We start from the raw sequence: 11,815 nt of genomic DNA, 5'->3' as shown, positions 1-11,815 counted from the left end.
CCGGCTCGCCCAGGTGCCTGGGACCTCTGTGAGGGTCTCACCCCGCCTCCAAGAGGGAGCTGGCAGGTGGGCTCTGCCCTGTTCAGCCCCTGCCCCAATACGTGCTGGGGGCTTCTTGATGCTCTGCTGCCTGCAGGTAATGCTGTACCTGCACAGGGCTCTCTGCAGGATCCCGGGGCAGGAGTGTGAATCACAGCATTGCATAAGGCAGACTGGCAGGTGCTGGCCCAGATCTGGAACAGGTGAAGAGAGGAGCTCAGAAGGATGCTCGCCCCTGTGCCCCACAGGCCATGGCGAACCCAGGCCATATAGCGGGCATGCGGGACCAGGAGCTGTGCCCACGCCTCCCAGCCTGGCCCTCCCCAGGTTGGCTGCTCCAGCAGCCCTGCTCTCCATGGTCTGAAGGTCACGCTGCTGCGCACTGGGGACAGTGCAGAGTCCCCGATCCTGCTCAGTAGTGCTCTGAAATTTACAGGCATGATGTTTTGGGGTCTTCTTTCCCTCCTCCTCTTTGCTGTGGCCAGCGGGACGCCCATTGGTGACCAGGATGAGGACATCCAAGTGCAGGAGAATTTTGAGCCTGAGCGGGTAAAGTGGCTTGGCGGTCCCTGGAATTTGGGGGCAGAAGGGATGGGGGAAGTTTTGTTTCACTTTCCTCCCAAAAGGAAGATGATTTCCCATAATGGGCTGTGTGGGGCAGGCCTCCCTTGATGCCAGTCATGGGGACCCAGCCCTTGGAATGGCCTCACCCCAGCAAATACACGGACAGAGCAAACGAGTCCCAGCCTGTTCATCAGCCCAGCCTGAGCTGTGGGGAGATGCAGAGTGTTTACGGGATGCATTCTGCCTGGGAGCAGGCCTGTGGGTCTCCAGCAGGCACCCTGCCTGGCTGTGCACACCCAGCAGCAAGGGTCTGGGCTCTCCTGGGGCACACAGCAGGCATGAGACCCTGCCTGGTGGGCGGAGGACACAGGGACACTGTCTTGAGCTTGGAGACCCCTCTCAGTTCCCAAAGGACTGCCTAGCCCCTATACAAGAAACCAAGGCAGAGAGCAGGAGAAAGAGTTCTGCTAGTGTGAGCATCCATGGGAACAAGTGTTCAGCTTGCTCCTCAGACTGTTTAGATCCAAGCTCGAAAGCCTGGGAAGCCATGTGAGATGGGTGACCATGGAGTTGGAAATCCTACTGAGTGCTGATCACTTTCCTTCAGCAGCTCTTGCCACGACACCCTACACCATAGCTCACCAACTTACTTCCTGGCCACGAGAATGTCGGCTCTGCAGAAAGCTATGGGATGCCCTACCTCAGTGGAGGGATCCCATGGTGGAGTCATCTCTTTTTTTCCCCACAGATGTATGGGAAATGGTATGATGTAGCTGTTGCCACCACCTGCAAGTGGATGAAGAATTACAAGGAGAAGTTCAGCATGGGCACACTGGTGCTGGGCCCTGGCCCCAGCACTGACCAGATCAGTACCATCAGCACCAGGCTGCGGTATGGGCATTGCTGTGGGTGCTCAGGGGTTTCAGGGATCCTACGCCATGGCCAGTTTTGGTGCTCCAGCAAATCATGTTTTTGTTTATCATAAGATAAACAAAAAAGAGGTCATTCCAATCAGATGGTTGTTTTCCTCCTCCCTCCAGGCAAGGTGACTGCAAACGCGTCTCAGGAGAGTACCAGAAAACCGGCACCCCTGGCAAATACACCTACTATAGCCCCAGTAAGTTGGGCTTGCTGCTGGCCTGCTGGGTCCCGAGAGCCACTGTGCAGTCAGGGGGTATGAACCAGGTCTGGACCTCAGAAGATGACACAGCTGGTGGCTGGGAGAGTGGTTCAGGGCAGCAGGGCTCAATGAAGAGGAAGACTCTCCATAGTTCGGGTCATTTCCGACCAAGAAAGCAGAGAGCAAGGTCTTGGGAGGGCTGCTTCTAAGCTGCCTGTGCAGGTACAGGATTATGAGGTATTCCAGCAGATCCCTCCCATCCCCAGGGTTCCAAGATGGGATAAGCACCCCCAGCCATGTTTCAGGAGCGTTGGTGGTATCCCATTATCTGCAACCCTAGGATTCCAGTCTCCTTGACTAACAAGAGGATGGTGAGGTCAGGGTCAGGGTTGTGCCCAGGTCAGTAGCTGCCTCCCAGTAATCTGACAGTTTCTTGAATTAGCTGCCTGATTTCACTCCCCAGTTTTGGGACTGCCTTCTACACCCCTGTTCCTCCCTAAGGGTAGCAATGATGTCCTTTGTATCTCTTTCTCACCCAGAGTGGGATGTGTCTATCAAGTCCTACGTGCTTCGCACCAACTATGAAGAATACGCGGTCATTCTGATGAAGAAGACAAGTAATTTTGGCCCAACCACCACACTGAAGCTGTATGGTATGTCTGCTGTGGCACTGTGGGCAAGCAAACTCTGGGGTGGGCTCAGTAACACTGCTCTATGGCTCTGGAGCTGGTGCCTTCAGTCAACTCTGGCATCAAATGAGGTGGAGTTTTACGGCTCAGCTTAGAGACATATCATACCATGAACATTGAGAGCAGACTGTTGTTTGAGATGAACACAATTTGTGTGGGAGAAACTCAGATCTGGAAGCAGCAGACACCAGCTGACAGTCCTTTCCTTGCCGTCACCCAGGGAGAAGCCCAGAGCTGCGGGAAGAGCTCACCGAGGCTTTCCAGCAGCTGGCTCTGGAGATGGGCATCCCTGCAGATTCCATCTTCATCCTGGCCAACAAAGGTAACCTGTGTGCGGTGTGCACCTCTCCTGCTGCCTGTGTCCTCAGTGTGACAGTGTGCTGAGGCTGTTCCTTCTTGGTACACAGGGGTGAGGAGAAGAGACAGCCAGGATGGAGGGAGGACAAACGAGGGCTTTGCTGGGACGGGGTAGGAAGGGGATGAGGCTAAGAATCAGCCAGGCTTCCACTAGCACCCAGTTTTCTGCAATATCCAGGGTAGTTGGTGGGATTCTTTCTAGGCTGTCAGGTTGATGCAACCCAACATGGCTGTTCTGGAGCCATTCATATATCTGGAGCAGGATACTGCAGGAACACCCACAGCTTCTCCCCATGGCTGTGGACTCCTAGGATGTGATGGGTGCCTTGCTCAACAGGGAGTGACAGCAAATGCTTGATGCAGATAGGCATGGGGATTTTAGGGTAGTACTTCTGAGAGCAGGAGGTAGAGAACTGCAAGAGTGGGTGTTAGGGTGAAGCCAGGAGGGAACCCCTTCCTGAAGGACCTGTAAGAGCACAGTGTAGGGCCATGGTGAGAGGACTTTGTTGAAAAGCCACCACTCTCAAGCTTCTGACCTTCTCTCTTGTCATCTGGGCTAGGTGAATGTGTCCCACAGGAGACTGTCGCTGCCCCTGAGGTGAGTGATCCAGCTTGAACCTTCTGAGATGGATCAAGACTGGGGATGGGGTTTGCCAGAGAGGATGGAACACAGGCTGCAGGGATGAGAGTCCTGAGTGCTTCAGGTGGCACCAAGGCTCACTTCCAAGTGGAAGGCAGTGTCTCTTTCCTGTTCTGATTCTTTCACGGGGTAGATTCCTGTACAGGGAGCCTGGTGTCTCCTTACCCCTTGCCTGCCCATGAGTGCTCCAGCTGGGCTGGGGATTCCCCTCTGTGGTGGGGGAGGCAGCTCACTGCCTTGCTGATGCTCTGGCTGCTGTCACCCAGCGTGTCCCAGTCTCATTGTGTTGAGTTTAGAAGGATTTTCAAGAGGAGACGGAACTTTGTAAGAGAAACAGCACAGTTCAGGGCAGATATAATACGTGGAGGATGCACACTATGTATGAGTGTGAGGAGAGATGCATGCTGAGCCCAGCACAGGGCATGGCTGTTGCACTTTGAGTGTCATCATCCAAAATGTTTGATTCTAGTCCCCGCCTGGGATCAGTACAGGGCTGGGAACGCCATGAGGCGTGGAGTGACCATGGCCTGCTGACCGCAGGCAGATGTCTGGAGACACGTGGGGGCACCAGGGAAGTGGGGTTGGCATGGCTGATGGCAGCTGTCTGTTTCCTCCTGGAGCAGAGAGCACGGAGAGCAGTGCTGCCACCCGAGGAGGGCTCAGCTGCAGGCCCTCTGCCCACGTATGTTGGCAACAAAGAAGGTGGGTCCTGGTGGAGGGGCTGCGGTGGGTCCCATGCCCCCATCGCCCACTCCAACCCGCGTTGCTCTCACCTGCAGACGCGTGCCGGCTGAACCGGGACCCGGGGCCCTGCAGCGGGATGCTCTCCCGCTTCTTCTACAACACCTCCTCCATGGCTTGCGAGACTTTCCTCTATGGCGGCTGCCTGGGCAACGGCAACAACTTCTACTCAGAGAAGGAGTGCCTGCAGGCCTGCCGGACCGAGGGTGAGTGGGAATGGGGCCACACCAGGGCGAGGGGACAAGAGCTGCAGAAGGAACTGCGGCTGGCCCCGAGCCCTGTGTGTGCAGCACAGGATCCCGGTTCTGCCAGCCTTCTACAGTCTCCTCTCCCCACAGCTGCCTGCAGGCTGCCCATTGCCCAGGGGCCCTGCCAGAAACCAGTGATACGCTGGGCCTTTGATGCTGCTCAGGGCAAGTGCATCAGGTTCAGCTATGGAGGCTGCAAAGGCAATGGGAACAAGTTCTACTCAGAGAAGGAGTGCAAGGAATACTGCGGGGCTCCTCCACAGGCAGGTATGGCTTATTGCTGCACTGGGGACCAGGCAGGCGCTGCTTGTGCATCCCATCCTGCTTGAGGCTGTGTCCCTGTGCTGGGCATTCCTGCAGCTGTGGTTGGTCCATCCTGGGCCAGAGACTTTGATGGATTGAGAAAAAAAGATTGTTAATCTACAGCAACATCACATATAGGGACTGTATGAGCTACAAATGCACCAAGGCCAGGACTATACTTCAAAATGCTCACGATAACAGGGGGGAAGGCGGTAAGCAGGGCAGAGCACAGCAGGGAGCAGTGGAGGTGTCAACAGGAGGAGCAGCTGAAAGATTTGGAGGCATTAGGAATCCTGACACTGGATAGGGACCAAACAGGGGAACCCGCTTGGGATGAACTCTCCATGATTGTATGATCACCCTCCAGCTTTAGTCAGCACAGAAGTTTTCTCTTTGTGAGGTTCAATGGCACTGCTCTGCCCCCAGGATGGATGGACAAGCAATCTCATTTTCATCAATGTAGCAGGGAAGATTTTACTGCAGAGAGTGATTAGCTACAGCCCTGGGTGAACCTGGTCTTGATGTGGCAAGTGGAGCTGGTAGCCCAAGAGGTGGGAGATGGGGACAAAGTAAGGGGTCATGGAGCAGAATCTGTTTTCTATTATCCTGCTGCCAGTTTGAAGTGCAATAATGCCACTATGGTGGGACATGAAGTGACATCTCAGGACAGCAAGGGGATGTGCAAAGGGTCTGAACCACTTTCCCTATCACTGCCAATCAGGACAAAGCAGGAAGCATCAGCCATCACCTGTTCGCGGGGTATGAGTGGGGGTGAGGGTGGTGTCTGTGGGTCTGTCTGTCACACTGCACACTGTTCTGCTTGCAGAGGATGAGGAGTTTCTGCGTCTGTCAAACTGACAAGGGTGAAGGACGAACACTGAGCACAGGAGCTGGGGCCTCACAGGAGCTCCTGCCTGTACAGGAATTATCTCCAACAATAAATGTCTCTGAAGTGACCAATGAGCCCACTGTCCATCCCAGAGCTGGCAGGGAGCTGGGCAGGGGGCTCCAGGAGAGGCAGGAGATGCTGTTGAGTCACTGCTGGCCTCCCTGGTGGGGGTCCCTCCTGTCCTGAGCCCCTGCCAATATCTCAGCCCCAACCATCCTGCTGGATGTGCGTCCTGGGTCAGCTGGGAAGGGGCAGTGAAGGGGGACAGGCACCCGCTTCTCTTTGAGGGTGAATAATCCGTGCTGCACCACTGTCACATTGGGCAGGGCACAGTGGGACCCTGGAGCTCTGCATCGAGGCTCAGTGCTACACGGCCTCAGGCCCATCCCACAGGTGTGAGTGCCTCAGTGCCTTCCAGTCCTGCTCCCCCAGACGATACGGGCTCCCCTGGAGCTCTGATGGGGAGCCCAGCAATGCGGGGCTCAGAGCCCCCACAGCACCTCGGGCCTCAGCTGGAGCCCACGGTGCCAGCTGGGAAAGGGAGGTGGGGGGCACAGGGGCTGAGGGGTCACGGGGCGGGAGAGACAACAAGGGGTGTGGAGAGGGAGGAGCATCCCAAAGGGGTGATGGGAGCGGATTTGGGGGTCGGAGCAAGCTGCGGGGTGAGGGGGGCACGGGACTGCGGGCTTGGGGGCCACAGGCTGCCGGGGGGGTCACAAAACGGAACTTCGGGGGCATGTGGGTGTGACGGCGAAGCCCTGGGGTCAGAAGAGAGGGCTAAAGGGGCTGCGATGGCTCTGCGGGATGTGGTGCTCGAGGCCCGCCCCCTGCCGCCGCTCCGCGTCCCGCCGTCTTTTGGCCCCTGGCGGATTCCGTAGCGGCGCCGCGCGCTCTCCGTCTCTCGCGGCGAAGCAGAAGAGGCAAGATGGCGGCGGCGGCGGGAGCTGCGCGCCCGGCCCTGAGCGGCGCCCGGCGAGGCTGAGCCGCTCCCCGACCCTCCGCGCCACCGCCGCCCGCAGGAGCCGCCCGCCGCGGGCCATGCCCGGTTAGCGCTCCGTCCCGGTATACGGCGGGGCTCAGCCGATCCCCTTCCCCGCCGCGCCGCCCCGCGCCCCGTTGGCACCCCATGGCCCTGCCCCGGCTCTGAGCGCCGCCCGGCCCTATGGTCCCCGCGGGGCCGCGCTGCCCCTGAGCCCGCGGCGGCGGCGGCCCTTTTCCTGTAGCGGCGGCGAAGGCGCGGGAGTGGAACGATGTTCTCGGCGCTGAAGAAGCTGGTGGGCTCGGACCAGGCGGCGGTCCGAGACAAGAACATCCCCGCGGGGCTGCAGTCCATGAACCAAGCTCTGCAGAGGAGGTTCGCCAAAGGAGTCCAGTACAACAGTGAGTCCCGGCCCGGGGCGCCGCCTCCGCTCCCGTTATTGCCGTGCGGCTCCGTGCTGGGGCGGGCCGGGGGCTGCGAGCGGTGTGCAGGGGGTTGCGGTGCGGCCGCGTCGCTGTGGCACCGGGCAGAGTTCTTTGTGAATGGATTGATGTCACTTCGGGTGTGGGGGAATAACTGCCCAGGGCGGGTGAGTGCCCTTCCCGCAGCACGCTGTCCTTGCTCCGGTGGTTGTGTGATAAGGGTCTGTGCCCTGCCACGGCTTAGCAGCAGGTGAGTTCTGTGTGCCTTTATGCGTCTTTGGCAGGTAGTGCCGTTCTGGTTATCTGTCTCTGTACCTGATGCAGCTGGCTCAGAGTTGTGTTTTTCTCCCTGGGGCTCAGTAAAGTATGAAAAAAGTAAAGTAAATTATTCCTAATACATTTCAGGAAGGCGCTGCAAATATGTGAATCCATCTTCAAGTAACAATAGCGAGACAGGGTCAGTAGTTACACCATCCCAGCTGAAGATAGAGCTGTGAGCAGGAACACTGTGAGGATCAGCTCGCTTGTGTGGGATCAGGCACACAGCAGCAGCTGCAGGCAGCTGAGATTGGCAGCTCAGAACAGGGCCACTCTGAGCACAGTGCTGAGCATTCCTGTGCCCGCAGACACATTGGAGGAACAGATGTGAAGGTAGAGGTTAGCAGGGCAGGGCCTGGCTTGAGTTTTTTTGTTTTTTTTTTTCTTCTTTTTTTAGTGTTATCACCCTTGAGTGTTTTTTTGAACTGAGAGATTTTAGGAGCTTGCAGCTTTACTGGGGAGAGCATTTGGCGCATTTAACCAGAGCACGTTTGTTAGATATGCCGACAGTATTTTAATTTAGGAAAGTAGCAACTTAGCAAGCAGTCATAAATATGAGCAGAAGCATGTTGTTTCTGCTGACAGATGAGTGGTGAGGCTGCAACTGTTGTACCTTGACACACAGCACTGCACCATCAGACACATACCTGGAGATCTCCTGCCTGAGGTCCGTCCATCTCTGCAGAGTTGTAGCAGTGCCCACAGAGCAGAGCGCAGCCATGTGCTTCAGTGTTACATGGGTGAGCTCGGGTAGCTTCTATCCGCTTGTGAATTATGTAAGAGAAGGGAGCTGGTGTTCCAGACAGTGAGTGAGTGTGCCGTGCAGATCAGCTGCATCCTGCTGGCACAGCAGCAGAAAGGGACAGCCCTTTGCTGGGTGGTGACTAACTGTGTCGTCACCTAACCTGTGTGCATGCCTACCTGCTTGTCATTTGTAGAGCAGGACCAAAATTGCAAACAGCTGAGCTTTGTTGTTTTTTGTCTCGTTAGCGAAAGCCTTTGGAGAAGCTTTCTGTTTTGAGCACTGCCTTGTCAGGATCTGTGTTCTAATTATTGCTGTTATATCAGGAATAAAGCTGCATCTTTCTGTCCTGCCGTAAGGGAAGCTTTCCAATCTCCATAGTAACTCTTCCCAGTATCACTGTTATATAACGGTTGTAGGAGATACAGGCAGGGTTATGAAAGAGTTTTGAAGCACCCTCCTAGCCACAGCACTGGGAAATAAGGAGGGTTCTGAGCTGAGCTTAGGCTGGCAGAGGTTGGCATGACAAGCCATTGCTAAGGGAAGGGCAGAGCTGCATATCCCAGTGCTATCAGTGTGCCTTCATTAGGAAATACATGAAAATGAACAGAGGGTTGTGGAATGCATTTTGTAGTCTTCAACACAGATCTTTACAACTCTTCCTTTTCCCCATAACTCTAATCCAAAGGATGCTATCATGAGTAGTTCTACAGAAATGTTTCTGTGCTTTTACAGTCCATTATTGTGAACTGAAGCCTGTTTCACAGAACTGTAGGGGTAAGAAGGGACCCTCTGGAGGTCATCGAGTCCACCCCCATTGCAAGGAGGCCCCCTACAGCAGGCTGCACAGCTCAGCATCCAGATGGGTCTTGAATATCTCCAGAGAAGGAGACTCCACAACCTCCCCGTGCAGCCTGTTCCAGTGCTCTGTCACCTCACTGTGAAGAAATTCCTTCACGTATTGGTGCAGAGCTTCCTGTGCTCTGGTTTATGGCTGTTTCCCCTGGTGCTGTCCCCACTGACCACTGAAAAGAGGCTGGCCGTGTCCCTTTGTCTCGCTCTTAAGATATTTGTAAACATCTCTATATAGAAATATATGTAATGTGCTGAGAATGCTTCGGGTTGCTTGCTGATGAAAGTGGCAGTGCGTGGGCAGGATGGGGCCTTATCGCGTGGTGCGCAGCGCCTGGCTGGGGGTTCAGAGCAGGCCAGGCTGTGCCAGCTTAGTGGCTGTCAGGTACGTATCATAACTGGACAGCACATCAACAGGTTTGTGTTGCTGGTGTCCCTCCCACTCGAGTAAGTTTTCAAAAGGAAGAAAGTTGCAGGATAGAAGGTTTTAGATTTCTGGTAAGAGCAAAGGCTGCTAACAGCTTTGGCAGCAGCTGCTTCACAAACATGATGTTTTGAAACGTAGGTGCTTTCGTTCACAGATCACACACTCCTTATTCCTTCTCATTATCATTCGGATGGAGCTCTTCTGTTTTATTCACCATGGCCCAAATAACAGCACAGTTCCCAAAGCACTGTGGAAGGTACAGAGAAACCACAAACGCTGTCTGGGTCTGAACCAATCTCTGTAGCTCAGGTGTTTGTGTCTTTGTAAAAACTTGCTGCTTTTGTAAAAACTTGAATCAGCTGCATCACTGTTCAGCAGGTGGGTTTGGTGGGGAGAGGAAGAGGTGGTGGCTTAAGCACCTTACAGGACAAATTATAGACAGAGTTACCAGTAGCAGGTTATTCAAACGTGAAGGTCAGTGATGGCCAAGGTGAAATGAACGGCTCTGGCTGGGTGACACAGATAAGAGGGTTTCCTGGGAGCTACCACTGCTCAGTGATGGGAGCAAAAGATGTGGAAGTGCAGAAGTTTCAGATCCAGTGCTCCCGTTCCCCAGAACGCAGCATGCCTTCTGCACTGAGCTTTACTCTGGAAGCTGTGTCCCGTGTGCACGCAGCCAGCAGAACCACCGCTGTGTGTGCCTGGGGCTCAGGCTGCCACGCCTTGGTGTGCATCAGCCCGCTCCAAACGTTCAGCACGGCTGAACTGCTACTACTGCTGAAGTGAGTAGTTCCAGGAATTCTTACTGCTTTTCTTCCTAAAATGTGCTTCAAGAAAAAAAACAAACTTAAGGAATAGTGCATGTTCTTTTTGTGAGCATCGCAGTCCTTCCTTTGTGTTGTTCTAAGTGTTACTTCCTGGCTTCTGATTGTAGCTTTGTTAAATATTTACCTTCTGCACCGCTTCCCAAGGAAGCACCTTCCCCTTCCTGCCACATCCCACCTCCTCTCCCACCTCCATCTGCAGGTGCCCGGTGTTGTGCACTGTGTGGCACACTGCTTTGCTGGTGGTTGGACTGTTCCCCATGGAATTGTGCTTGAGCACTTCTGCACATCACATCTTGCTTCTTGCAGCAACACCAGCTTTTGGTGTTTGAATGGCCTTGTAGTCCCAGTCTCAAACACTTTAATGAGGATAATGCTGTGATACGGGATTATTAGCAGAGATGTTCAGAAATCTTTGCTGTGGAATCTATGCTTCTCAGCTGGTCAGCATCCTCAGCAGTGCTGGGCATTCTGGGTGTCTGGTTCTGAGTTGGTCGCAGGCCTGTTCTCAGGGCTCTGCTTCCATTTCCCCAATGGAAATGCCTGCATTTTTCCTGACACAGTGACAATATGAAAGAGAAGTGATCTGCTTAGTTCTTTTCCTCACATTTTTATCTATTCCTCATCCCTACCCTTTCTTCCTACAGATTCTTCCTACAGTTCTGCTGTCTTTGCTACAAGCCTGTGGCTGTTGGCATTAAGTGCCAATTTAACTGGAAACTGAAGCAGGGCAGCAGCAGAGCGTATCCCGCAGGGACCAGCGCTGACCTCACCCCGACAGCTGCTCTCATTCTCACAGCCCAGCACTGCTACCTGGCTGCCCGTGCGCTGAGCTCACGGCTCTCCCTCTCTTGCACATGTCTGTCATTGGGTAGACCTGCCCCATCCGAAGTCCCAAATACGGAAACTGCTTTGGTGGGAATTGTTTATGTGATCTGCTGCCTTCCTGCTTGATTTGTAAAGGCTTTTCCTACCTGCTGGAATAAGTCAGTGAAAATGAATGCATTATGTAGGATGAAAGATCCTGACACAGAGACTGCAGCAGCTGATGAGGGCCAGTAAACACATCCAACAGGAGCACGTGGTGCCATCAGCACCCTCAGCTGATCTCAGTGTGAGCTGCTGGCTGCCCAGGGCTCTCCTTGCCATGTTAACGCCTCCACGTGCTGCTCCCACTGCTCATGCAGGCAGGAGCTTGAGCTAGAGGAGAAAATGGAGTGTGCTGAGAATGAGTGACATAGGGGAGAGTTCCAGCTGGTTCCGTTCCTTGGTGCAGCTTAGCAGCGACTGCGTGAGTGATGGTGTTGGCAGCAGGAAACCTGGGGGAGGTGAGGTCGTTCCTTCTGGAGAAGAGCTTGCAGCTGAGTCATCCTGGAGTGATCCTGAAGCTGCACCCCAAGAGCAGTCTGACCACTGCAGGGTCTGCTGGTCCCACAGCACTCTCTGCTTCGGTATCTCATGTAGTGTTTTGTGAGGGAATCTGGACTTTAAAATGTCTCTCTAGGCTGCCCTGTAAGAGCATTTCAAGAGATTCAAGTTCTAAAAGGGACAATCAGGATCTTGTTCTTCCTCCATCATGAATCTGCAGTGTTCATTAAGAGAAATGAAGACAATCCACCTTTGATTTTTTTTTTTTTTTTTTTTTTTTTTTTTTTTTTTTT

The 11,815-nt window shown here is 54.4% G+C and overlaps 2 protein-coding genes across 4 annotated transcripts in view; both read left to right on the top strand.

The window, feature by feature from the left end:
* Nucleotides 1-403: 403 nt before the first annotated feature.
* Nucleotides 404-5,657, top strand: LOC122184215 (alpha-1-microglobulin/bikunin precursor). Its single transcript, XM_042879011.1, has 10 exons — nucleotides 404-588; nucleotides 1,352-1,494; nucleotides 1,644-1,720; nucleotides 2,263-2,376; nucleotides 2,633-2,734; nucleotides 3,330-3,367; nucleotides 4,033-4,111; nucleotides 4,189-4,356; nucleotides 4,489-4,665; nucleotides 5,528-5,657. The coding sequence occupies exons 1-10, from the start codon at nucleotides 478-480 to the stop codon at nucleotides 5,557-5,559; spliced, it is 1,041 nt and encodes a 346-aa protein (XP_042734945.1). The 5' UTR covers nucleotides 404-477; the 3' UTR covers nucleotides 5,560-5,657.
* Nucleotides 5,658-6,774: 1,117 nt separating this feature from the next.
* Nucleotides 6,775-11,815, top strand: part of RABL6 (RAB, member RAS oncogene family like 6) — a 50,298-nt gene continuing 45,257 nt past the window's right edge. For 2 of the 3 annotated variants that reach the window (XM_042878705.1, XM_042878704.1), the window contains exon 1: nucleotides 6,775-6,970. In XM_042878705.1, coding sequence (XP_042734639.1) covers nucleotides 6,841-6,970 — 130 coding nt within the window. In that variant the 5' untranslated portion in view covers nucleotides 6,775-6,840. The remainder of the gene's footprint in view (nucleotides 6,971-11,815) is intronic. The other variant, XM_042878706.1, reaches the window with a different exon arrangement.

This window comes from Lagopus leucura, unplaced genomic scaffold (assembly GCF_019238085.1).
Source record: "Lagopus leucura isolate 7727_CA_CO unplaced genomic scaffold, USGS_WTPT01 Super-Scaffold_100022, whole genome shotgun sequence".
NCBI classification, from domain to species: Eukaryota; Metazoa; Chordata; class Aves; order Galliformes; family Phasianidae; genus Lagopus; species Lagopus leucura.
This window is presented reverse-complemented; position numbering and strand designations above follow the sequence as displayed.

Bases quoted from the DNA above. Each gene is read 5' to 3' on its own strand.
- LOC122184215 (XM_042879011.1), top strand. From the start codon at position 478: ATGATGTTTTGGGGTCTTCTTTCCCTCCTCCTCTTTGCTGTGGCCAGC. The intron at 589-1,351 runs GTAAAGTGGCTT...TTTTCCCCACAG, and splicing joins AGAATTTTGAGCCTGAGCGG to ATGTATGGGAAATGGTATGA. The intron at 2,377-2,632 runs GTATGTCTGCTG...GCCGTCACCCAG, and splicing joins CACCACACTGAAGCTGTATG to GGAGAAGCCCAGAGCTGCGG.